The 23,785-nt window shown below is 40.1% G+C and overlaps 3 protein-coding genes across 4 annotated transcripts in view; 1 reads left to right on the top strand and 2 right to left on the bottom strand.

Annotated features, from left to right (window-relative positions):
• Nucleotides 1-5,432: 5,432 nt before the first annotated feature.
• On the bottom strand, nt 5,433-6,365 carry cdca5 (cell division cycle associated 5). The gene has a single exon (XM_024299705.2). It carries the CDS (start codon nt 6,294-6,296, stop codon nt 5,514-5,516), a length of 783 nt encoding a protein of 260 aa, XP_024155473.1. The 5' UTR covers nt 6,297-6,365; the 3' UTR covers nt 5,433-5,513.
• On the top strand, nt 6,137-16,248 carry psmb2 (proteasome 20S subunit beta 2). 2 transcript variants are annotated; one of them, XM_024299727.1, is made up of 6 exons: nt 6,137-6,275; nt 7,023-7,145; nt 7,244-7,314; nt 15,617-15,779; nt 15,864-15,913; nt 16,046-16,248. In XM_024299727.1, the coding sequence occupies exons 2-6, from the start codon at nt 7,034-7,036 to the stop codon at nt 16,145-16,147; spliced, it is 498 nt and encodes a 165-aa protein (XP_024155495.1). In that variant the 5' UTR covers nt 6,137-6,275; nt 7,023-7,033; the 3' UTR covers nt 16,148-16,248. The 2 variants fall into 2 exon arrangements, with proteins under 2 accessions (XP_024155495.1, XP_024155487.1); XM_024299719.1 differs by lacking the exon at nt 6,137-6,275 and adding an exon at nt 6,429-6,635.
• A 3,973-nt stretch (nt 16,249-20,221) lies between these two features.
• Nucleotides 20,222-23,785, bottom strand: part of tfap2e (transcription factor AP-2 epsilon) — a gene marked incomplete in the record, with an annotated part of 9,119 nt that continues 5,555 nt past the window's right edge. The window contains 2 exon segments of the mRNA XM_024259178.2: nt 20,222-21,107; nt 21,567-21,700. Coding sequence (XP_024114946.1) covers nt 20,852-21,107; nt 21,567-21,700 — 390 coding nt within the window.

Raw genomic sequence — 23,785 nt, 5'->3', positions numbered from 1 at the left:
ATGGAAAGAAGATCATGAATTTAAACAGAGTCTATCTGTGACAGTTTGATTGACAGAGATTTAAAAGGAGAAATACTCGGAAATGCAAAAAACACAAAAAATTTCTTATTACATTTGTTCTCTTTCATCAGAAAAATGCCACATAAACATGTTAAAAACTCAAAAAACATTATTTTCATAGGAGGGGAACTTTAAGGTTGGCGTACTCTGGGCAGCGGAGTATGCTAACACGCTACGCTGCTCATTGAGCAGCTAGCTCGACATGCTAGCTAACAAACCCAATTGGGGCCCATATTTTCTGGCCGCTTTAAAATGTGGAGCCCACTTGGTGACCAAGAGAAAATGACCACAGAGGAGAAATCTAGCGCTTGAAAATTAATAGCCAGAAGTCCCTCCCCCTGCCAGAGCCGGCCACGCTCAAAAGCATTAGCAGGAGGTTCTCGATCGGAACCCCGCTGTGTTAAGCTTTCAATATTTTTTCCTTTGATATACCGTAACTGCTCACGTTATCAACTGATCATAATAATAATTTTTGAAAGGGTTTCCTAAAGTTTAGGAAATTTCTTCTTCTGGCGCCATCTTGCAGACCCAAAACTTAACAGCTCTTGAGGAGATCTGTATGGGGGAATGGACCAAAAACAGCAGGTAGTGTGGTGACGATACACAGGAAACCTTTGACCTCTATCGTTGTTAAACAGTTACATTACAGTGTTGAGGTGAACTTTCTTTCAGTTGTGATCAAATACTTATTTTCTACTCCTTTAACTGAATTTTCCTGGATTTTTTTAGTCTCATGGTTGAAGCGTATCTACGGTGAACGTCACAGACCCCTCTCATCTGTTTAAGTGGAACAACATGCAGACGCTGTGATTGACAGACACCTTTTTCCCCTTTTTGGAGGGCTGTTTTAGGAATGACGGGGAGATGATTGAGGGATGTTGTTGGGATAATGGAGGGAAAGATGTGGAGACACAAACTGACACACTCAGATGGGTATAGATTTTTTTTTTTTGAGAGATAATGGAGAGATGTGTGTGTGTGTGTGAGCGTGCACGGTAAGTGTATTAGCAGTCGGAGCGCTGAAGCCCACAGGCGATTCCTGTGTGCGCCTGCGATAAAGGGGGGAAAAGAGGGGAAGTATAATGGGGGGGGGTGAGAGAAGAGAGGAGGAAGTTGGATGGGAGTGTGTGTGTTGGGGGGGAGCTTCCTGTGTGCCATCAGCCTCTGGATTGTGTCCCCGTTGGTCCTTCTCCTCTTTCACACACAAACTCTTCCTCCCTCCTCCTCCTCCTCCTCATGAAAGAGTGTCTTGGCAGGGTAATTAAGAATGGCCTCTAAACACAGGAGTGTGGCAGGAACGCTCCAGATGAAAGTAAATGATTAAAATAATTACAGGCTGAGAGCTGACGAACCCGAGTGCGGGCTGGCCGCCGGACATTTGTCAGTAATTAGATAATTAATCTGAATGCAAATGATGAGCCCTAACGAAGCAGTCAAGCTGAACCAGCGACAACTGCCGAGAGTGCAATGCAGGGGGTGAGGACGGGCAGATTCAGGGGTGGGGGGTGGAAATACATGAATATGAGAGTAAAAATACAAAAAAAATCTGCAGGAACACTCTGAGCCGTGAATTAACATCAGCAGCTCCAAATTTTTTCACCAAACGTCTTGTTAAAAATACACAAAAGGCAGCCGCCTGTGCAGGAAAGAAACAGAGGGGTGGTGGTGGGGGGGGACATGAAATGGCACCTGAGGAGGTAAACACGGCCTGAAATGTGTGAACAAACTGTGGATTTACCGTCACTCAAACCTACACTTGTCGATTCTGTAGCTTCCCCCCCCCACTTCTCTCCTACCCAACCAACCACGCAGAGGTAAACAGCAGGTACCTGCCGCGTGAACGACTGCCGGCTTTATTTACCACAATTCCAAACGCGGCAGCAGACTGCAGCGGCTCTTATTATGGCGCCGAAGCTCGCTCATTACTCACAGCAGCTCCGGGGCTGTGATGTTAGACGTTCTGAAGGCAGGTAAACACCGCCACAAACCGGCAAGGTGCCACTCAAACCCCACAACCGCAGTCTGGGGTTTGGAGGCCTGGTTCTGGTTCACGCTTTACCTCATGGACCTCATGCAGGAGATGGGTCATCTCACAGAATCAGGTCCAGACAACTATTTTTAGTTTGGTATGAGGTTGATTCCACCAAAAGAGGAACATTATTATATAATTAATGTATAAATACAATTAATAGCATTATAAAAACAATATATTCATGCAATTCAAAGCATCGTACACATGAATTATTGTGGAAGTTTTATTGATGTATATATATGTTAAATATTTTTTAAGGGATCCAAAAAGTGGATACATTTCTTGGTTGTCCCCACTTGACTTAATTACAATGTATTATCAACAAAATTCTTCCAAAACCAGATTTTTTTTTTGCATCTAAGTCTTACTCTATATTACATCTATGCTTGTAAAACAAAAGTTTGACAAAAATATCATTATATTTTAGTTAAAATTCCCATTTTAGTGCTGTCCCCAGGTTACCCCAACACATTCCCTCTTTGAACATTTGGTACATTCCACCAGTGACATTTTCTGCAGAGAGTGAGGTCATTTAGGTCAATCGCACGTCATCAAAGTTAAGTTATATCCTTCATTTTTATGTTTATTTAACTAAATATTCGCAAAGTCAGAGACAGTTCATCTAAAATCTCAGTCCTATTACCCAAAGTATTTTCCAGAAAACATGTCTGGACTTTAAAATTTAAATATTCATTTAAATCTCTCTTATGTGCTCATGATACCTGCATAAATGCAAAGAGGCTGAATTAGCAAAGTTGCTAATTTTATGCTAAAATCCAATGAGTGGGTTGCTCCCCTCCCATACTGTAACTTTTCAACCCTTCACAGGATCAACATAATTCCAGGAGATTTTGAAGGAGAAAAGCGGCTCTCCTTCAAAACAACACTCCTTCAATAACGCCGCTAGACGTCTCATTTGGACGGTCAGACGCTGCACATGACTCCGCTAGAATCTGGTGTGTTTATCGCGGTGTTTGGACAGGTTACTGCTGTTACCGCCCTGACAAACCGTGTTATGTTACATTTTCAGGCATTTAGGCAGCTCCAAACACTGTGATATAGCGAATATTAGAAAAACATCAGTGGCGCAGACTTTTTTTTTTACCATGAATCGCTGAGCTCCTTTGAATTGCCGCCCCGCGCAGCCGCCTGTACCGCTCGTTCCCATAACCACTATTGCGTCCTACACATTTTTACTCACTAATCATCCGTCTGGTCCACCGTCGCTTTTCTGTCCGGCCCAGACATTTTGGTAGAAGTACCCTCTGGTGGACTCAACCAACTGTGAGAATTTACCGTGAATATTTTCACGGTAGAACATGGGGGTGTCACTCAGTCCATTTCTCATATACAGTCATTGTCAGTGACCTTGAACTCATGGCCATTTTTGCTATAAAACAAAGGAAACAAGCCTTGAACAGACTCCTACAGATGTTCCACTTACATAGTGTCTAAAAACTTCAGTAAAATCCCATTCACAAGCGATGAGTCAAATACCAGCACACTTTTATTCACTCCTGGAGACCTGTCCAAGGTGGTCGTTGGGTTGAAGTTCATTGTCACGGGTGAGGCTGGCCTTCAGACAGGTAAAGCTTGAGTCCTGCAGCAAAACGCCTCCATCCTGCAGCAGAAAGGCCGAAGCGAAGGCCTGACGAGTGCAGAACGGCGAGGAATTGATGGATTCAGCAACTGACACGTATGCAATCGCTTGTTTATGATTGCATGGACTCGTTTTGACATCAACCCCGCTGCGAAACTATTAACACATCATTAAAAAAACAGCATTTCACACCTTGACAGCTGATCTGAGGAGCCTCAGTTAGCGAGATGATCCTTGTTAGACTGGATGACACCGTGCTCTCCTCAGAGACCCAAGAGGAGGAAAAAAAACTTCTGCACTCTCATTAAATCAGCACGAGAGAGCGGCGGCTAGTTAGCATGCTTTGCAAGGCCTGCACACATTAAAATACACAAACTCCGTTCATCAGATAGTGACTCTCTGTGGATGTTTTGACCTGATTTAGTCAACAGTTTTGTTCCCATTGATCCAATTGGCCTGAAGCGGCTGAGTCGTCCCCTCAGAACCTCTGCGACTAGAGCTGTGTGTGAACTACACAGATTTCATGTGTGATAACCACAAAAACCAGTTGATAAAAGCAGAATTGTAAATAAAAGACCACTGGGAATGCTTTACAACATATCAAAAGATGATCAAAGTGGAACTTTAAATTTACAAAAGTGTTGGGTTTTTAATTTTTTACATTAACATTTTTTTTGACAAAACCTGAACATCAGAACGATTATCATCATAGATGGTGATCACAATTTTTTTTATTTATTACAGTATTGTTGATTAAATATATTTTTTTGTTTCCAATATATTTATTGCTTGAAATACTTTTTTCATATTTTAAACTGATTTTAAACTGTAACATTTAGTTGCATGTTGTACAAAAATAGAATAATTGACATGTGAAAAAAAAATGTTATGGTTGCTTTTGACTTCTCACCTTTATTGTTGTTTGTAATAAAACTGTAATAGATACAGAGCTCTGCAAAAACAGGACAGGGTCTGATTAAAGACATTCCAGGGCTTTTAATTTGAATTCTTTTCTGCATGTCTATAGTTTTATTTCCTGTGTAAACTGGATCCCGCTGCAGCTTAGTTATATTTTACTGCAAATGAGTTCAGGTTAGAAAAATGTCTACAAAGAAGTTATAGTTTTTTTATGTACAAATAAAATAGACAACAAAAAAGAATGTAGATTTTTAAAAAAATGAAGAGATGTCTGCTTTTATTCAAACATGTGCATGGAACACCAGAAATCTATTTAGAAAAAAAAAAGCAACACACAAACAAGATTCAAAAATCTTAAAATCTCTTTAACTAAACATAGAAAATAAAAACATGATAAAAGAGCTGGTAATAGATGACATGTTTACTTTTCTCTAAAATCATCTGAGGAAATTAAGAAAAAAGGGGGGGTTCAGCTTTCAGCTTCAGAATAAAAGTTTTACAAATTCAAACTTTTCAATACAAGTTTTTCCAACTCCAAACTTCATAATACAATGTTTTCGGCTTCAAACTTCAGAATAAAAGCGTTTTAGCTCCTAACTTCAGAATAAAAGCTTTCAAGCTCCAAACCTATTACTTCACACATAACAGTTTGAGCACTTTAGTTTTGCGTAATGATAAAGTCAGGCTTAAGTTTATGGAGCTAAAACTGATGTTTCTGAAAGCTATGAAATATGATAATAAACATATATTAAAAAAATAACAACTACTTTACACCAAGTGAGTGAATAAAAATAGCATATTTTTATTAATTTTTTTTTTTTAATGATTTATAGCACATGGAGGAGGTGCCCCCCACTCTCAGTCCATGATGAGCTTCCCCCGGGGGTGAGGACAGCCAGCTTTCTACTCCACCACCAGCTCAAACTCCTCCGCCTCCTCGAACTCCGCGTTCATCCTGGCAGCCAGAACGTCCAGCTCCACGCCGTCAATCGGCGCTACCTTCTTCTTTCTCCTCTTCTTCTCCTTCACCACAACCACCCCGGGGATGTTCGGGTCCGGTTCTGCACCGCAGTCGTCGGCCTCGAGCAGGGACGTGAAAGAGTTCAAGGCAGAGGAGGAGGAGAGCTCCAGAGCGCTCCTGGACTGCCCGGCCGTCCGGTTCACCTGAGGGGTCTGCAGATGCTGGAAGCCGAACAAAGTATCGCGAGAGTCCGGGCTGTGGATAGACTTGTCGCTCAGTCTGCTGTAGGAGCGGCGCACTTTCTGAGCCCAGGCCTCGTCCTCCGGTGTCGCTGGCGGTTTCTTTGAAGCGCTTGAAGCCGTCGGGGAGGAAGGCAAGATCGGGGATGGCATCGAGGCCTGTTTCTTCTTCTTAGCCGAGGAGATGTCGGAGGCCCTGCGGTCCGGGACCAAGTCAGGAGTGGATACCTTCTGCTTTTTCTGCCCGCTGCTCCTCGTTCGCCTCGGCGTGTTCTCCTTGTCCTGCTCCGCGGAGGTGACTGTTTTCCTCGGTGCTATTTTCCTCAGAGTGATGGAGCGTTTCACCGGGACGGCCTCCGGCGCCATGTTGGTGTCAGTCTTCCCCAGCGGCTGCGGGGGAGAACTTAGCCGCGGCGAGCGCCTCCGCTGCGGGTCTGTGAGTCGGTTGGACTCCGCCATCACGCTGTGAGTCTCTCCTTCATTCATGGTCAAACCAGCTCGGCTGTAACCTCAGATTTGTCCCGCAGTGACGGACACTCAGCGCTCAGCTTCACAAAACAAAAACACTCCCGCGTTTCGAATCCTCCGCCCAAGTCGCGCGGTCTGACGTCACCAGCTTGCGACAGCCAGCTAGCTAAACTTTTGCTGTGTAATATTCAGCGCAGACCCGGCTGTCCGCGGCTGCTTTCTCGAACTCTTCTTTAAACTTATTTTGTTTCCTCTCGTTCTTCACGATGGAATATTTAATCGGAATTCAGGGACCAGATTATGTTCTCGTCGCCGCCGATAACGTGGCCGCCAGCAGCATAATTCAAATGAAACACGGTAAATTAGCTCGTTAGCTTAGCATTAGCCGCTTCACCGGTTTTGATTTAGATTAGGGGTTATTTTCACCACGTTTGGGAATTTAGCTGATTAAATAAAACTTTTATCTCTGATTTTACAGGTTTAATATTATTTTTTTCTTTTGACTAGTAAAAATAGCAAATAATTGAATCTATCAATGTAACTGGTGTTTGTGTTAAGTCGTTTTTGTTGATAATCTGTTACTAAATAGATGTAGCTTTGCTCCTGACTTGAATTTTCTGTGTTTTGCTATTGAATTCATTCGGTTTTTATCCTGAATTTGGTAGATTATGCAGCTCCATGCTGGCAAACAGTGAAAGTGAAAGTCATACGCTTTTTTCTTTCTGTGTGTGTCTGATCCATCAGATTATGATAAAATGTTCAAGCTGAGCGAGAAGATCCTGCTGCTGTGTGTTGGAGAAGCAGGAGACACGGTGCAGTTTGCTGAGTACATCCAGAAGAACGTCCAGCTCTACAAAATGAGGAACGGTAGGATGGAAACTTCATGGATCATCTGTCTGCGGGTCATCAGGGGAGATGATGAGAACAGAATAAGTCATTGATAAAGTTATTTTCCTCCCCCAAAGGTTATGAACTGAGTCCAGCTGCAGCAGCAAACTTCACAAGGAAGAACCTGGCAGACTACCTACGGAGCAGGGTAACCACGCATGCGAGCAAAATACACTTTTTTTCACATTTAAAGATGAACATTGGAGTCCCCACGAACCGATGCTTTACTCAATAACATATCTAGCACTCCAAAAAGATTTATTTTTTTACAAAAAATGTACTAAAATACATTTTAAAACATGCAACTAAAAAGTGTAAAAATGATGAAAAATAATCATTTAGACATTTTAAATTAGATCTAACAGAACAACTGTTCACAATTATGTCTTTAAAGCAGATGTGGCTAATAAAAACATTTGAAACTTTTAAAATATAGATATTCCTGGTTGTTAACAGTCTGTAAAGTCACGAGTTGCAAATATTCTTTTGTGTCTTCTTTTGCTGCTATTGAACCAATCATCTGTTCACATGTAATCTGGAATATAATTTGTGTAATCCTGCTAAAGTGACCATTTCCTGCTCAGGTGGACCGACCTGCGCCGTCAAAAAAACCCCCAAAAAACATATGAACGTCTTCAGCACTTTAACGTCTGCAGGGTTCTCTCTGCGGCTTTATTCCTCACAGTAACGTCGACGTCTGCCGCTTTGCGTAGGGCTCATCCTGGAAAAACGAATAGTTTAATTTCTGAATTAATTACCTCCCTCCTCCAGGACCTGTAATCTCATTTTGCTTAGAGGGGAGTGCCGATAAGAATCAGCAGCTAATTCCCGTCAAAGTCAGCGAGCCTCTGCGGAAGATACATTTATCCAGTTTCAAAGTGGCTTCCAAATGTCAGTTTCCCACATTTTTACTCCTTTTTTTTTAAATATAAAAAAATATCCAGTTTAAATTCACACAAACTAATGGATTCAGTTATGACATAAAAACAATTTAAATAAAAAAAAATCAAATCCAGATTCGTGCTATTTGAAAAATACATTAAAAATATAAATAATTTCTTTTTTTTTTTTTACTTTAAGTTTTTAAAGAAACTGTTTCTGTGATATTCCAAAGCTTTAAACAGCAAAACGTCTGAGTCGGATCAGGGGAATCATTTTCTCCAGAAAAGTTCTGTCAGATGAGCTTCAAATGTTTCTCTTTCTTAATTCTGCTTCCTGAAGGTGAATCCAAAGGAAGTACACATATCTGCACGCTCTCCGGCACATGGGAAGTCCTCCAAACTTTCATCTGTTTTAACTATTCAGAGCTGGAAGTTTTACATCCTAAATAAAAAGTGATGCTCTATAAGAGCTCAAGACTTCAGTCGATTTTCCAGCAGATATTTAGGAAAAATTCCTGTTTTTGAAACTTTGGGATGTTGACTCGTAACAATTTATCTTCTAGACAAATTCCTAATTCATTTTTTTTCTTATTACTTCTAAAAGTAATATATTTATATTTAAGTTTATTCATCGTTTATCCCTTTCGTTAGCAATTGTGTTGACATTTTTTCCAGCCAATTTTTAGATTTCTTTTTTTGAAAACTAATTCTATGGCGATGTTATTATTTATATCTGCAGATACAGTTTAACATTAATTATGCAACTTCTAATTTTAATTCATTTATGTTGTGAGCAGACAACTTTTTGATCTGAAACTGAATATACTTTTTTCTTCTTTCTTTCTTTTTGTTGATTTGTTTTCACTGAAGGGAAATTTTCAAAAGCACTTCTTCCCAACATTTTTTTAATGGTTTTTATATTAAAAAAAAATGATGAGATAGGGAACGCCAGAAGCAGCCAGCATATGTATGACAGTAACTTCAGTTATCCAGACTTTTTTTCTACCAGCTTTTTGCTTAAAGTATTTAATTTTTCAGTTTTTTAGTTAATTTGTCTCAAAAAATAGCTTTTATTAAAAGTATTGTGGATTTCTGCATCTTTATTTAGTGTTTTTGGGTCAAATATGCATTTTCGCAGGAAATAATTTTGTTGTTGTTGCGTTTTTGGTTGTATTTAAGATTCTGCAGCCACATTTAAAATCAGCTTTGACCAGCTGTTGACCCCTCGTGACCCCCGACTGTTGGAGCATCCAGGTCCTGGTCTGCATTCTCCTGTTGCGGCTCATATGTAGGATTGGCGACTGCGGTTCATTTGGAGCTGTGCTGCCGCTGCCTGTCACAATAACAAAGGGTGAAAATAATTACGAAAAACAATTAGTGTGGCAGAGGAGGGAATGTGGGACACACCGAGTGGAAGGGGTGGGGGGGGCCTCTGGGGGGGGTGGCAGAACACAGCGCACAGACCGAAGTGTGAGTGGGAGTCGGCGTGCGCACCGCGGGGACTGCAGGAGCAGGTTGGGTTTGTTCAGTCAAGGTTGAACAGACTGAGGAGGAGATCATTGATATTCAAGCTCGGACGGTATTTTTCCTGCCTCACGGTGATCAGCTCGGATTTTCGCGATAACGCGTCCTCAGGAGTGCCGGAGGAGCCGCAGCCGTCCGCGCTCTTCATCCCACACCGTCCCGAAGCTACGCCCGCACTCCACCAACCACCGGAGTGCGGCGCGCCGACAAATCACTACGGTTTACACACAGCTTTTCTCATGCAGAACATGTGGAATTTTAAACACAAAAAACACATTTTTACATCAAAAAGATGAGAAAAATGAGCTTAAATCAGAATTAACAGCATTTTCAAAACATTATTACGTTGATTTCTAATACTCTGAAAATGTATACATAAAAAATGTTTTTTTCATTTCCAGCTCCAGCAGACCTCCAATATTTTATCTGATCTATTTTTATACGTCAAAAATAAATCATCAGTAGTTGAAATTCAATTTTCGCATCTCAAAAACAACATTTCAAAATCTCATTTGTCATTTTTTGGAAGTCAAATGAATAATTTTAGCCTATAACTTAACAAAAAGGATTTATAAACACTTTTCGTCACTATGGCAGCTGATGTATGGAAACCAAAGAGGATCAAAATATATATTTTTTTGTCATTATCAATCTTCTTGGTTAGCATTACTTTTTGATAGATTCTTAATGTGTTCTGCTGAAAACACAATTTTAAATTCTTAAATTAGTAATTATTCCTAATTCCGTAAAAAATTAAAAAGAAGCAAACTTGACTCAGCTTGAATATTTTATCTGATCTACATCCTTCTTCTTCACCTTTTGGCTTATCTCATTTTGGGTTCGCCACAGCGAAACAGCACCCACTGTTTCGCATCAGTGATTTGGCAGAGTTTTTACGCCGGATGCCCTTCCTGGCGCATATCTGATCTACGTCAAAAATAAATCCAAGAGGATTTAATATCTGTATCTCAAACAGTTTTTCCGTAGCTTTTGTTCATTTTTTTAGGTAAATTCATTTTTTTTAAGAGTACATCTTTAAAAATCCAAAAAGATTTTAAAACACGCTTTCAGATATGGAAGCCTAAGAGTGTCAAAATATTCTAAATTAGGTTGTTATTTTAAAACGATCATTAACTGTCTTTTTCTTGATTATAAATGAAAAAATACTTAATTGAAAACTTTTGATCAAATTTTAATTTTATTTTTTTTAATATTTAGTTTTTATAGATAAGTTTGAATGTTTTTGTTTATTTTTTAAATACAACTGTAAAAACAGTTGTTTACAACTTATATCCAACTAAATAAAACAGAAGTGCCCTGAAATTGACGAAATTGAAGAAGCTTCTGATGGTGTGTGTTCAGGTGTGTGCGGTCGCTAATGTCTTTCCCCTGCGACTGCAGACCTCTGGGAGTTGTAGTTCTCAGCAGCCACGCCGTGTTCACATCCAAAACAACCCTACAAACCCCAGGAGTCCTGCGTTCGCGACTCAGCCGCCAAAGCGAGAGGATGTGCTTTTGTTCCTGTGGATTTTTGACTGTGGTCGTGAGGCGAAGCTTGTTTGTTGCGGCTCCTCTCTGCCGCACGCTGAGGGTCTGGCAGGTATCTGCTGGCAGAGCCGCGCGGCGTGCACAAATAATTAGTGAGGCCATATTGCACACATGAACAATTAATACGCAGACTGAAGACGAACGCCGGGAGACGGCGGAGGATTGTCGCTGGTGTTGCAGTTGAAGTCACACATTTGGAGATGTGATTGTTGACCGCCTAAAGGAACCCGTTCAGAACCACCCAGACTATAGCAAATGATCCGGTTCTCTTTTCTGAAAGCCATCAAGTTGATGGGAACAGAGTCGCGGCGATCGATGGTTTGGTGAAGCTTCATTTAGAAACAAACGCATCAACTCAAACAGCTATTGACAAGTGATCTGTCGCAGCCGCCCTGACAAACGCTGCACCGTTGCTACAAAACAAAAATTGACCAAAGAGTAAACAAATTTGTGTTAAAAATGGACACATGAATACATCAATTTCATATCTGTTATAAATAATCTTTCTATAGGATCGATAACTGAAAACTAAAAACTTACCTCAAAGCAACACAGCTTTATTTTATTTTGAAATTCTTTTGGGGATGCCAAAACTTTAAAAGGGCCATACTATGACTTATGATAAGTCTTTCAGAGTGAACTATATCTATGTAAATGATCATATATCATGATGGGGCGAGGGGGTCTTAAAGGAGCTCCACATCTAAAGTAACAAACACCTGTTTGAGCTGGAGGATTACTCTTAAATGCACGAATGGATAAAAATACCACTTTGGGGTTCTTTATAGTGAGGAATGAACAGCATAATGCACTTAAAACCTCAAAAAGTTTAAATTTCATGGTATGGCCCCTTTAAAGGCTGTAACGTTTACAAAAGTGTTAGAGAACTCTAGTTGGTTTATTAGGATGCTTTACCACATTATTTTAGGGAGAGGTTTGGATTGAATTTAAGCAGTTATTATGGTAATATCTTGCAGTGGGTGGAGTCTGTCTGTGATTCACACTTCTTTGTTTTTTTGTCCTATAGTTTATTCAGTTTAAAGATTTTAAAAGTATTCTACATGAAAGGATTTTATTGAGAAGGAGCCAACTCACACTGACGGTGTATTTGACGATCGCAGTCTGGAATGTAATCGTTGATCTTGATCTTAGACAGGATCAGATGGGTCGGCTTTATTTGATAAAGTCAGCATAACTTGAATAATGATAATCCAATTGACTGGGTCTACATGGGAGCAAGCATCTAACATTAAAGGGGTTCATGCGATTGGTCAACACATTCTCACTTCCAACTCATCATATTGGGAGTGGTTCGGGCCACTTTTGGGCGTTTTTGGTGTCCCCAGCTCTTCATATTTTGACGTGCTGGCTGTTCCCCTTAAATCTAGAACGTTGAGTTATGGACACCCAAGATGTCAAAAAGTGGCACAGACGGGGCCTGAACTATACATCTGTATATGACAAGTTGGGAGTTAGAGTGAGTAGGTTTGATCAATGATAGGAAGGGCTTAATTTGATCTGTTAAATCTTTCAAACAGCCAAGAAATAGTTTTAGCATGTACATTAACGTTTATGCTATCTCTGTTTAAGCTGTTTATTTGTGATGTGTGTATCGTTCAAGCTGATATTGCGGCGGCGATACATTTTCAATATATCTTGCAGCCCTTCTTCAACCTGCCGTCCACTCAGGCTCACGCTAGCGCCTTCAGAATGCTGCGTTCAGTGTGAGCGGGACGTTTCAGCTCTGTCACATCCTTAAAAGCCGATGTTCGTCGGGTTTGTGCGAGTGGAGCGCAGGTGAGGCTTTTGTCTGCCCGCCTGTGAGCAGCAGTCACTGCTGGAGGCGGCGGTGGGGGGGGGTGTGGGTGTGAGTGCAGGTGGCAGGTTAACAAGGTTCCCTCCGAGGTGACTCTCCGAGGTTATTTTCATGCCAGGTCCACGTTGTTGTTAGTGTAACCAGTGAGACAGCTGCCGGGGGCGGGGGTGGGGGCGGCTGGTGCCGCTGGGGCGTTCGCAGGCTCACAGGAGTTGGCGCTCGCATTAAGATATTCATCCGACACTCTCACAAACAGCCTGTTTCTCACGAGCGCCCCGCGGGGAGCCGAGCCGCCGCGCACCTGTGAGCGGCGAGCAGTTGGTCGCTCCTCACAGCTCACCTGGTGTTACAGCCTCCAAACCCCAATCGTTTTATCCTTTTTTTCCTTCCCATGTCCTCACTCAAAGAATGCAAGCCACAAAACGGCAACACAAAGAGGAGGGAGAAGGAGGCTGCGAGCGTGAAAGATGTAATTCCAAAAGGGGGGGTAAAGAGGGGCGACTTTAGAAGTTTTAATGAGCCCTGGCGTTTCTCCAGGGCAGAGGGGGGAGGAGGAGTAGGACGGGATGAAGAGGGAGGGAGCGATGAAGGAGCGACAGGGGTGCTGACTCCCAGCAGATGTCACACTGTCAGTGACACCCCTCCCTCCCTGTCTCACCCTCTCCTCTGTCCTAGACGCCCTTTCACCCCCCCCTCTCTGTTGCTCGTGTTGCGCTGAAGTTGCCTCGTCGTACGTCACTTTGCTAAGCTGAATATCAAAGCCGATAATGAGACGTTTGTGTGCGACGAGCGAAAGGGGAAAGAGTTGCACTTTTGAAGTGATGGTGGAGTGTTTGCAGTGTGTGGGGGGTGGTGGGGGGGCTGCAGTGCCCTAAAGCATCAAAGAAAACAATGAACATCGTCGTCATCACTCTTCATCTGTCAGATATTTTATAGGTTTTAACCCCTTCAAAAATCTGCTGCTCTCAGCCGTCTCTGTGACGAAGCCCCGCCCACATTAAATCAGCTGTCTAAACATAAATACTGGTAATAATTTGGCATCAATCAACCCTCATGGCCTTGTGTCTATTAAAAAATTTAATTTTTACAAAATGACACATTTGTTCTCCAAACCCGAAAAAAACTATATTTACAGTAAAAAAAAAAAATCCAGCACTTAAACAATTTTCTCTGCATGAAAAAACTTGAAAAAAACCAACTTAACATAAATTACTTTTCTTATTTCTTCAACCTCTAAACTTATTGATAATCTCACTGCTTTGACTGTTTTCATAAGGACAGATTTAAACAAAAAAAGTGGGTTAACTGTATGTTCTTAAAAATTCTGATCAACTTCAGTTGAAGTTTTGCTAAAGTTTGTGCTATATTTTACTTCTTTTCTCACTTGATGTTGGTTTAAGAAATCTTAAATTTTATTATAGCGTGAAAGGCAAGCTTTTTTACCTGTGGCACTTGTTTTATGGCAAGCCGAGAGGACCAATAATCATTAATATGACTGTTGCTTTCTAGGTGTCAGAAAGAGAAAAAGTGACAAACCTAGAAATTTTAACATAATATCTGTTTTATGTACAGTTGTTTTAGAAATCGCTGCCTCTCGGCCAGGACTCCCTTAAAAAATATGTTTTTAATCTCAAATAAAGTTAAAATAAATACATTTTAACCAACTATCCTTATAACTGTGTGGAATGTATATATAATATATGTGTGTATTTTTTAAGCATCAGGGGCTTCAGTTTAACAAAAACACTTGTATGCACAGGAGTCTAAAGAACTGACAGTTTAAATGTCAACCTGAAGAGTTTGGACAAAAGAGTGATTTTGTTTATCAATATTAAAAACAGTTTCCCACAAGTCAATATATAGTAAAGTACATGTGTTTTCCTAAAATATTTCAAGTTTGAAACACAATAATATTGGTTTAAAAATTGCATTTCTGTCATTTATTAATGGGAAACAGTCCCAAAATCAAACTGCCTAAAAGGATTTAAAAACTCCAACAATTCAGATTTTAAAACACAAGAAATGAAGTTGCAGTAAATTATTTTGACAAACTAGATCATTTTGAAGAGATGAAACGCCTAAAACTTCTGATGTCTTTCACCAACACATTCTCATCCCTCCACGTCACTTTTTGACGTTTTCACGTCTCCACTCGTTGTTTATTGACTTGGTGGCTGTTCCTATTAAATCACGGATCCCAGCCTTCACGCCGCGATCCAGAACCGGTCCAGTACCGTGATGCAGAGCGCACCAGTAACAGATGCGATACTGGACGCAAACCGTTACAGAGTTAGCGTACCGATACTGAGTTAGGGCACCGGTACTGGACGCATCGTGAGGACCAGTCCGTGTCCAGTACCGCGTCCTGATGGTTGCGGACCCTTGATTTTAAAAACAGCTGGCACGTCAAAAAGCGACGAGTTGGGGTATGCTAGCTTCAAACTTTGGGTTTTTATTTGTATATTATATTTCAAAAAGAAAATTAGATTAAGCTAAAGTTGAAATATAAATTGTCATAAATATTATTTTCAGTTTTAATTTAATCAGACAAATGCATGCTGGGACTTTCAGAGATGCCAACAAATGGTGTTATGGGAAGAGAATCGACTACTGGAGCTATATTTGACCTTCAGTCTTGCGTCACTGACCCTATGGGCTTGCCATATCGTGTTTGTGTGCAGACGCCGTACCACGTGAACCTGCTGCTGGCGGGTTACGATGACGCCGACGGTCCCGGCCTCTTCTACATGGACTACCTGTCCTCTCTGGCCAAGGCGCCCTTTGCTGCTCACGGCTACGGAGCCTTCCTCACTCTGTCCATCCTGGACAGATACTACAAACCAGGTCCCCACCTCTGCCGTTCTTCTTCACCTTCAACGCTGTCACTCAAGTTGTTCTTTGGCGTCATTTTATTTTTATTCTGTGCAGATTTGACCCGAGAAGAGGCCGTGGACCTTCTGAGAAAGTGCGTCGAGGAGGTGAGTCTGTCTTTCTTTAAAACCAGTGAGGTCAGACAATCACAGAACCTCCAGATAAGTTCACAGGGAGATTTATCTCAGTTTTTCGGGGGTTCTGCTGTCACATTCAACACTGATGTCCTCCCCCTACAGCTGAACAAACGCTTCATCCTCAACCTCCACTCCTTCAACGTTCGTTTGATTGACAAGGACGGCATCCATGACATGGAGAAGCTCACTGTGGGCGCCAAGTGACCGCGCTGAAGCCGCCGCCTCCCTCAGAGTTCAGTCTGTTTTTCTTGTCCTCTTTTGTACCACTGACTTCCCTCCCCTCAAATAAAAGTGACACAAACAGATCTCCAGACTCCTCCTTCCTCGTGGTGCTTCTTCTCCTTCAGTCACTCATCAGGTCAGAGGAGGATCAACAACCTCGCGGCTGCGGAGACTTGTCCTCAATGAGGGGACGTGTTCCTAAACCATGACGGCGTCCACATTTGAGACAGAAACTCATATTTTTGACAAAAAAAAAAAAAAATTGAATACAGATTCAAAAGAGTATAGTTAAAAACACACTTAGCTAAAAATTAAATTTTAAAAAAAGTTTTTTTAAGATCCAACCTAAAACAACTTAAAATTATTTCAAATTTGGAAAAAAAATAAACAACTTGAACTTAAGATAAATGGTTCAGAGAAATTGGAATATTTCCGATAGTTTATCTGCACAGATGATTTATCTGAGAACATGTATAAAAAGATCAGTAAAAATCTGCAGAAATTATATCAAAATACAGTTGGATACTAAAATACAGAAAACTTCTTCTGCGTGACTCCTCCCCCTTTGTGTTTCAAACAGGAAGTACCTGCCAGCTCAAAGAAGCCAAAATCTCATAGACCTCCATTTAAAAAGATGCGTTCTATTTGTTGGAATAATCATTCTCGTTCTTCTACCATTTTTTAACACGCTCTTGATAATCTTTTTTTTTTTTTTAGTTCATGTTATAAACGGACCAATCAGATGCCTCAATAAAAGCATGTGGACTTCCAACAAGCTCACTCCTGATTGGCGAGAGTGGTTGCCATAGAAACGATGACTTTCACCATCTCCAACCAATCACTGATATTGTCTGGCTCCAACATGGCTGCATTTATATCATAAAAAGAAAGACAAAGGAATAGACTTCATTTCATTAGAGCTGTAAGTTAATAATTTATTTCTCACGGTAAAGAAAATATAAAAAGTTCTTAATGGTTGTTTTTTTTCATAAATTAATAAATATTAGTAATCCATTAATGCATGATATTGAAATAGATTTTGTGATATTTTCAAACATTTGTCGGCTGATAACCAATTGTTAAAATTCTGTTTTTTGGACATCTACTATTCCTTTTCTACATACTTTTTTTGTTCGACTTGGCACCAGAAATAATGATATTCCTACAACTGAATGTTACATTCATTAGTTTCTCGCTACAAAAATATTCTGTTTCTTGAAAGATATTTGTAGGACTTTGTCAAAACCTTCTAGAATCATGTTTCTGGAAGCTGCTTCTGTCGTATTATTGCTGTCACGAAGCCTCAGCCTTAATAATGAGAAAATGCTAAAATATCAACATTTTTTCAGGTATTAAATTCCTTTGACGTGTCAATAATTTGATGTTTTGTTTTAAGGTTTGAAATGATCCAATTGAATAAATTTTATTTGCTTTTCTCCTATTAAGAAAAAACCTTTTTTGTATTTTACAGACTTTAATTGGTTTTATTTGATTAAAAAATATTTAGTGCTACTAACTAAGAAAACGGTAATGGTGGGATTATATCAGTTCACTTCTACCCATTTCCTTTCAAGCAGTTTTCTGTGATTGATTATGTAATATGTGTCTATTTTATACCTGATTGTTTAAACTTTTGACAATAATTTCTGGGGAAAAAAAAAGAATAAAAAGCTATCTTAAATCTTGTCCAGAAAGCAATAAGACTGTAAACATGAACCCGGTTCTGAAGGTTCTGCTCTGCGGGTCCACATGCAGCAGGCCTGCAGAGCCCAGAGCTCAGGAGCCGGCCGCTGGGGGGGAGTGATCCGGCCTGCAGACACGGTTCTCGAGCGCCGTCTCAGACAGGTGATTAATAAACATTGAAGAATCCTCCACTGAAACACAGGAATCTGACGAGAAGAGCAGCATATGTTTGCCTGCGGGCGGAGAGAGAGGCTCGCCTAGTGTCAGGGAGGAGGATGAAGGGATGGGTGGATGTGTGTGTGGGGGGACACAGGAGGGTAATGAGACAGGAGGAGAGGGAAGGAGGTGCAGCAGGTAGGAAGCGGTGTGTGAGTATTCCCTGGAAAGCATAGATTGTGTTGTTAAACACAGCAAGATCGGGATGGGGGTGGGGGTGACATTTACACGTGGCCTCGAGGAACACCCACAATATGTTCTGTGCTTCAGCGCACTCGACTCAAACATTTATTATCGCTCATCAGATTCGGCTAAACTTCTTAGTTTCTACTCTTTGTTTATACCTGGAAATCTCATAACTTCCTCTATAAATATACGGAAAACCAGAAAACACAGAATGTTGCAGTACCTCAAACGACCACTTGAGGGTGGTTGCAGATGGGATCAACTATTCACATTAAATTAGATGTGTGCAATTAACTTTCAGAATCAATAAAAATGTTACTTAATTTTATTTTCCTGATAGCTGTTGTAGGGTAGGAATATTATTAACCCTTTGAATCCCGTAGATGTTGACGGTAAAACACCAAAAAACGTGCACTTTGATATACAGTAAATCTTTGATCATTTATGGGATCACATGAATCTGACATAGAAAAAAGCGGCTTTTGATTTCAGCTTTGCACCAACAAATTTCTAACATATAGCGTTGCATAATGGCGCAAAGCCACTTTTTCTGCCACAGAATCGGACGATTTATATAAATTGTATCAACAGTTGAAGAGTCACGATAGTAGAAAGAAAATGCTCCTTTGTTGACAAGCTATATGGTCATTTTGGTTTTATTGAGTATCATTTTTGATTGACAGGTGGGTGAACCTAACAACTTTAAAAAAAAAATTTCCCACTTACCCGTAGTTGACATTTTCGTTATGTCAGAATTCGTTTTGTTATGTTGTTATGTCAGAATTCCTTCCCTACTCACTATATAGTGCGTTCGCCATTTTGTAGTGCTGTCTAAATCTACAATTCCAAAATCAAGTACACTAGAAATTTCCCAGAAGTCTTTGCGAAAAACCAGTGTGCATCAACGCTCACTAGATTAGCGATATAGACCACAATGCATTGCGTTTGAACCATTTTTTGCAAAAAAAAATGTGTTTAAGTGTAATTTTTTTACCAAACTATCCACATTTCCATTATCAGAACATAGTTGAGTTATAAATAGACGTCATAAAATGTTTGTATTAATTACAGTTTCACTTCATGAAATGGGTGGCGTCAAATCCGCTGTTTGGAAAAAAAAAAAAAGTAGTGAGCATGGTGTCTATTTGCTTTTAAAATATAGGGCACTAGATATTCCTGCACTATACAGTTTTTTTGTAGTTAAGGATTAAGGTGGGAATTCGGATATGGCCTCACTCTTTCTTTCACTGCTTTAAACAACACGCTAGGTAATGTCCAATGCTAGCTTTGACTTGGATGGTACATGATAGGAGCATTTACAGTAGCATTTTAAACCTCTGGTACTTAGGATACGATGCTAACTAATTTTTAATTCCTTGCAGCTTGAAGGTGTAAAATAAAAATGCTAATTTTTGCAGTTAAATTCTAAAACTGGTCATCTCAGTTATCAGAAACGGCCATTTAGCTCAGACTAGCAGGCGTACTTTGTTAGCTCGCTAATGATAACAGATAATATTTCATTTTTTTCCTCTTAAAGAAATTTGTCTGTTTAAAAAAGGATTTTACAATAAAAGCTGTGGGTGGAATGGATTGAAATGAGAATTTCTCCAAGCTAGAACAGGTTAGCATGTTAGCTTTCTTGAGAAAAGTTACATTTGTGCATGTTTAGACAAAAAAATATTCAATATTGTTTTTCTCTTAATCATAATTTGTATTTTCATTCAATTTTATTTTGTTTTCCATCAAGTTATCTGCTCTCATCCTCACTTTGCTAAAATTTCCATCTGGCTAATTACCTAGCCTTTAAATATTCCAGATTTAAACTAAATGTACTAAATATAGCCTACTAGCAACAATGATTTCCGAGATATAAAATTCTTAAATCTTAAAAGCCGCCTATCAGGTGCCGAATTAAAGTTGCAGATATACATTTGTTTGGTTTATGGAATCAAAAGATGAGCAAAGACGATGCAAATTCTTAATTCTTTAATAATATATTACATTTATTCAGTAATACAATAATAACAACGGTAATAATAAACAGTCACAGAAAGTACAAAATGATTTTTATAAGTTACCAACACTTTGAAATTAAAAGAAAAAAATCTGCGTTAGCTGCCTGTCAGAAACTCAATTTCCCATGACCACCTGTTGCAGAGAACTCACAGTAAAGTCTGGCAGAGGAGCACAGAGCGGCTGTCGGATATGGCTTCTGACGCTTCCCAGGAGAGTGTGTGCACGCGTTGTTGGGATCGGAGAGTAAGTAAAACAAGGTAAATAAATAAATAAATAATAAGATCCATTCCCACCCCCAACATTTTCAGGAGAAGTCATGTCTGTCGTGGAGAATAAAAGGTCCGTGCGTCAACATGAGTCCCCTATGGCAAACCAGAACGGACAAAAGGTGCTAAGAGATGCAGAATAATGTTGACCAAAACGCTGCATTTCCCAGGGATTATTTTGTCCCTTTTGGCTTGCTATAAGTCATCTTTCCAGGAAGTGTTGCAGTACAGAAACCTCACCGGCCTTGTGTCCTCGATGGAGCGGGGGGGCATAAAGTCTGTTGCACAGTCTGTGCCCCCCCGTGCATGCTTTGCAATTTCATTTGCGGAGCTTCATCTCCTTGTCGTGGTGGCTCTTGCCCTCGCCCTTGTCCAGCATTTTAATGGCCTCCATCAGGTAGCTCTGGAAGGCGGAGAGCGCCGCGCAGATCGCGGGGGTGCCGAAACCGTGGGTCAGCAGGCTAAAGTGGGTGAGGCTTCCCTGGACGCCAGGTTCCAGGCAGGGGGTGGGGCGACTTCCGCCGAGTGGGGAGCGGTCCTGGGACATCAGGTCCACAAATTCCTTACAGACCTCCCTGAGGGATAAGACCAGACGTCAAATCACAAATGTCACTTTTCAAGGTGAAAGTCTGTTTTTTGCTCTGGTTTGTTATCAAAAACTACTTTTAATTTACATTTTCAGGTTCTGCACTTTGGAGCCAAAACATTTTATATTTCTAGAGTATGTAGAAAGGCTTCCTGCTAATTGCCAAATTGGCCTGAACTTCTACTTATTTGCATTAAACGGATCTGCTTCTGTTTGGTAGCAAATGTGAAATTTCAATTTAATGTCAAAAATTTAAAATCGACCACATCTCGTTTTACTCCAATTTGTTTGAAAATATACACAAAGTTTGACATTTTTTGTGAAAAGTTTTTTTTATTCTATAGTTTTGTATTAATAAAGATGTTTGGGATGCTACTGTGAGAGAAAGCTGCAGATTTATCCTCTTCAGATGTGAATCTGCTGTTCATGAAGCCCAGACGTGACTCACTTTGTGGCCAACAGCATGCTGCGCCGCGTCTGCAGCTGGTCCGGGTCGCTCTGCCTGCACAGGTACTCCGCCGTGGCTCTGGCTGGAAACTCCGTCTCACAAACGTAACCGAAGTCCCGCGCCAGGTGGACGGCCTCACCTGCAGCACAGAGGAGGAAAGAGACTGTCAAGCATTTGGGAAATTATTTTTGTGTTTTTTTTTAAGTCAGAATTTGTTCTGTTAAATTTTTTCAGTTTTCCTGTGAGTTAAAAACTGTCTCCAGAGTAAAAGATGCAGTAGGAAAAAGTGTTTAAACACTGATTGTTGGCACATTTTCCCTTTTTTCATAAATAACTTTATTAAACATTAACAAAATACAAATGCAACCAAGCAGCAAAGTACCACTACAGGACATGAGTGCTGCTTCCAGTGTGTGTGAGTAACAGTACTCCTCTTTACTCTCTAAAAGCTCTTTAAAACCCGTTCTTTCTTTAGGGAATGACCTATTTTTAGAAACAACAAAATAGACAAATGAACTCCACCTTTGATTGGAAAATGAGGATCTCACTATTGCTAATAGCTAGCAAGCGCCGAGCTAAATCCTGAACTGAAGTGCTGCTTTTGTTGCCCTTTTCTCATGATGGAGGACATATATAGAAAATTAAGAATTTATTTGTGTTTCTAGGTATTTCTTAATTCAAATCATTGTTTATCAGGAGCAGATGGAAAGAAATACAGTTTGAAAAAGATGCGATACGATACATATCTTGATCCATGTCATGATGCGTACCAGACAATATTTCACTATTTTTATGACTTAAGAATTATCTGAATATTAATTCATTTTTCACCAAAGTAAAATTGTAAAATACTTTTTTCAGAGCATTATGCACTAAACTCTGATCTATCAGGTCCCTAAATTAGAACCTTTTGCTGTAAAGTTCAGCAGAACTTTGGCCTACTAGGTGCAGCCAACTAGCGATCGGCAGTTTAAAGGGTAACCAAACCCTAAATCAACTTTTTTTGGCTGTTGATCTCTATAAATGGGGCTTTAAAAGTGCTGTTTGTTGGGCATTGCCAAATTGTTGACAAATTAAAATAAACTTTTTTAATTCCTCAAAGTATAGACAAAAACCATCCATGTGCTACAGGTTGAATCGAGGTATTGCGGTTGAATTTTGTGATTTGTCAACTGGTGTAAGTCCCAGAAGTTCTGCACCATCATGCTCTGCAACTCCAGTATAAAAGCCCCGCCCATCTTTGATTCTGTTACTGTAACTCCCCCCGCTCAGTTGCGTCCCCTAGCCACGCCCCCTTCTGCATTCTTCAAATCTGGACCGAGAGTGGAGTCAGCCTCCAACTGCCCTGTTTGGTTACCCTTTAAGTGAACAAAAAAAGTACGTTTTATTATATAGCACCTTTCACAGATAAAAGTCACATGGTGCTTTACAAGTTAAAAGCATAAAAACGAAAGCTTCAGAAGGTAAAAAAATAAAAGAGAAAGCTTTGCAGGTTAAAAACATAGAAGATAAAACCTCACAAGCAAAGACAAAAAGAGTAAGACAGAACTACATGTTTGCTTATTAATAATTTAATATCGCCTTGGCTGTATTTTAAGTATCTCCAAATGAAGTATTGCAATATTTCAGAGAATTAATATTTTCTTACATCCCTAACTCTCCATTATTGCTCAATTGATGGGAAGGGAGGCCAATAGTCCCGCCCACAACTCGGAGGTGAATTTCTAATGAATTAGTGTGCTCTGCAGAGACTGTCCCACAAAACGACACAAGTTTGTTGATTTCGGCTAAAAACGGCATAATCATAATGAAGAGACGACTGAGAAGGATTTTACAATAGACCAAAAGATGATTAGAGTTGGACTTCCCAGCTTCACTTAATATTTCAAAACTGAAATGAATTATTTCATTTGAATACTTTTGGGATTAGCCTTTCAAAATAAGTCAGGTGTCATCTGCAAACTGAATAATCTTCTGTTTTAAACTGTTTTTTTGAATAAACAGGTAAACTGTTAGGTGTACAGCTTCAGACTTACAGGTTAAAAATATATTTTTTTCTTTGTGGTAATTGGAGAAATGTTTATTGTAAACATTTAAACTTTATACAGTTTATGAATTTAAGTAAAAATGTGGGATTGTGCAGCATTGAGCTGCTGTTTGAGAGACGAATCAGACCTCCAGCAGTTCCTTCTTTAAGTGTTTGTGTGTGTAGAAGTGTG

Source organism: Oryzias melastigma, linkage group LG11 (genome assembly GCF_002922805.2).
Source record: "Oryzias melastigma strain HK-1 linkage group LG11, ASM292280v2, whole genome shotgun sequence".
NCBI classification, from domain to species: Eukaryota; Metazoa; Chordata; class Actinopteri; order Beloniformes; family Adrianichthyidae; genus Oryzias; species Oryzias melastigma.
This window is presented reverse-complemented; position numbering and strand designations above follow the sequence as displayed.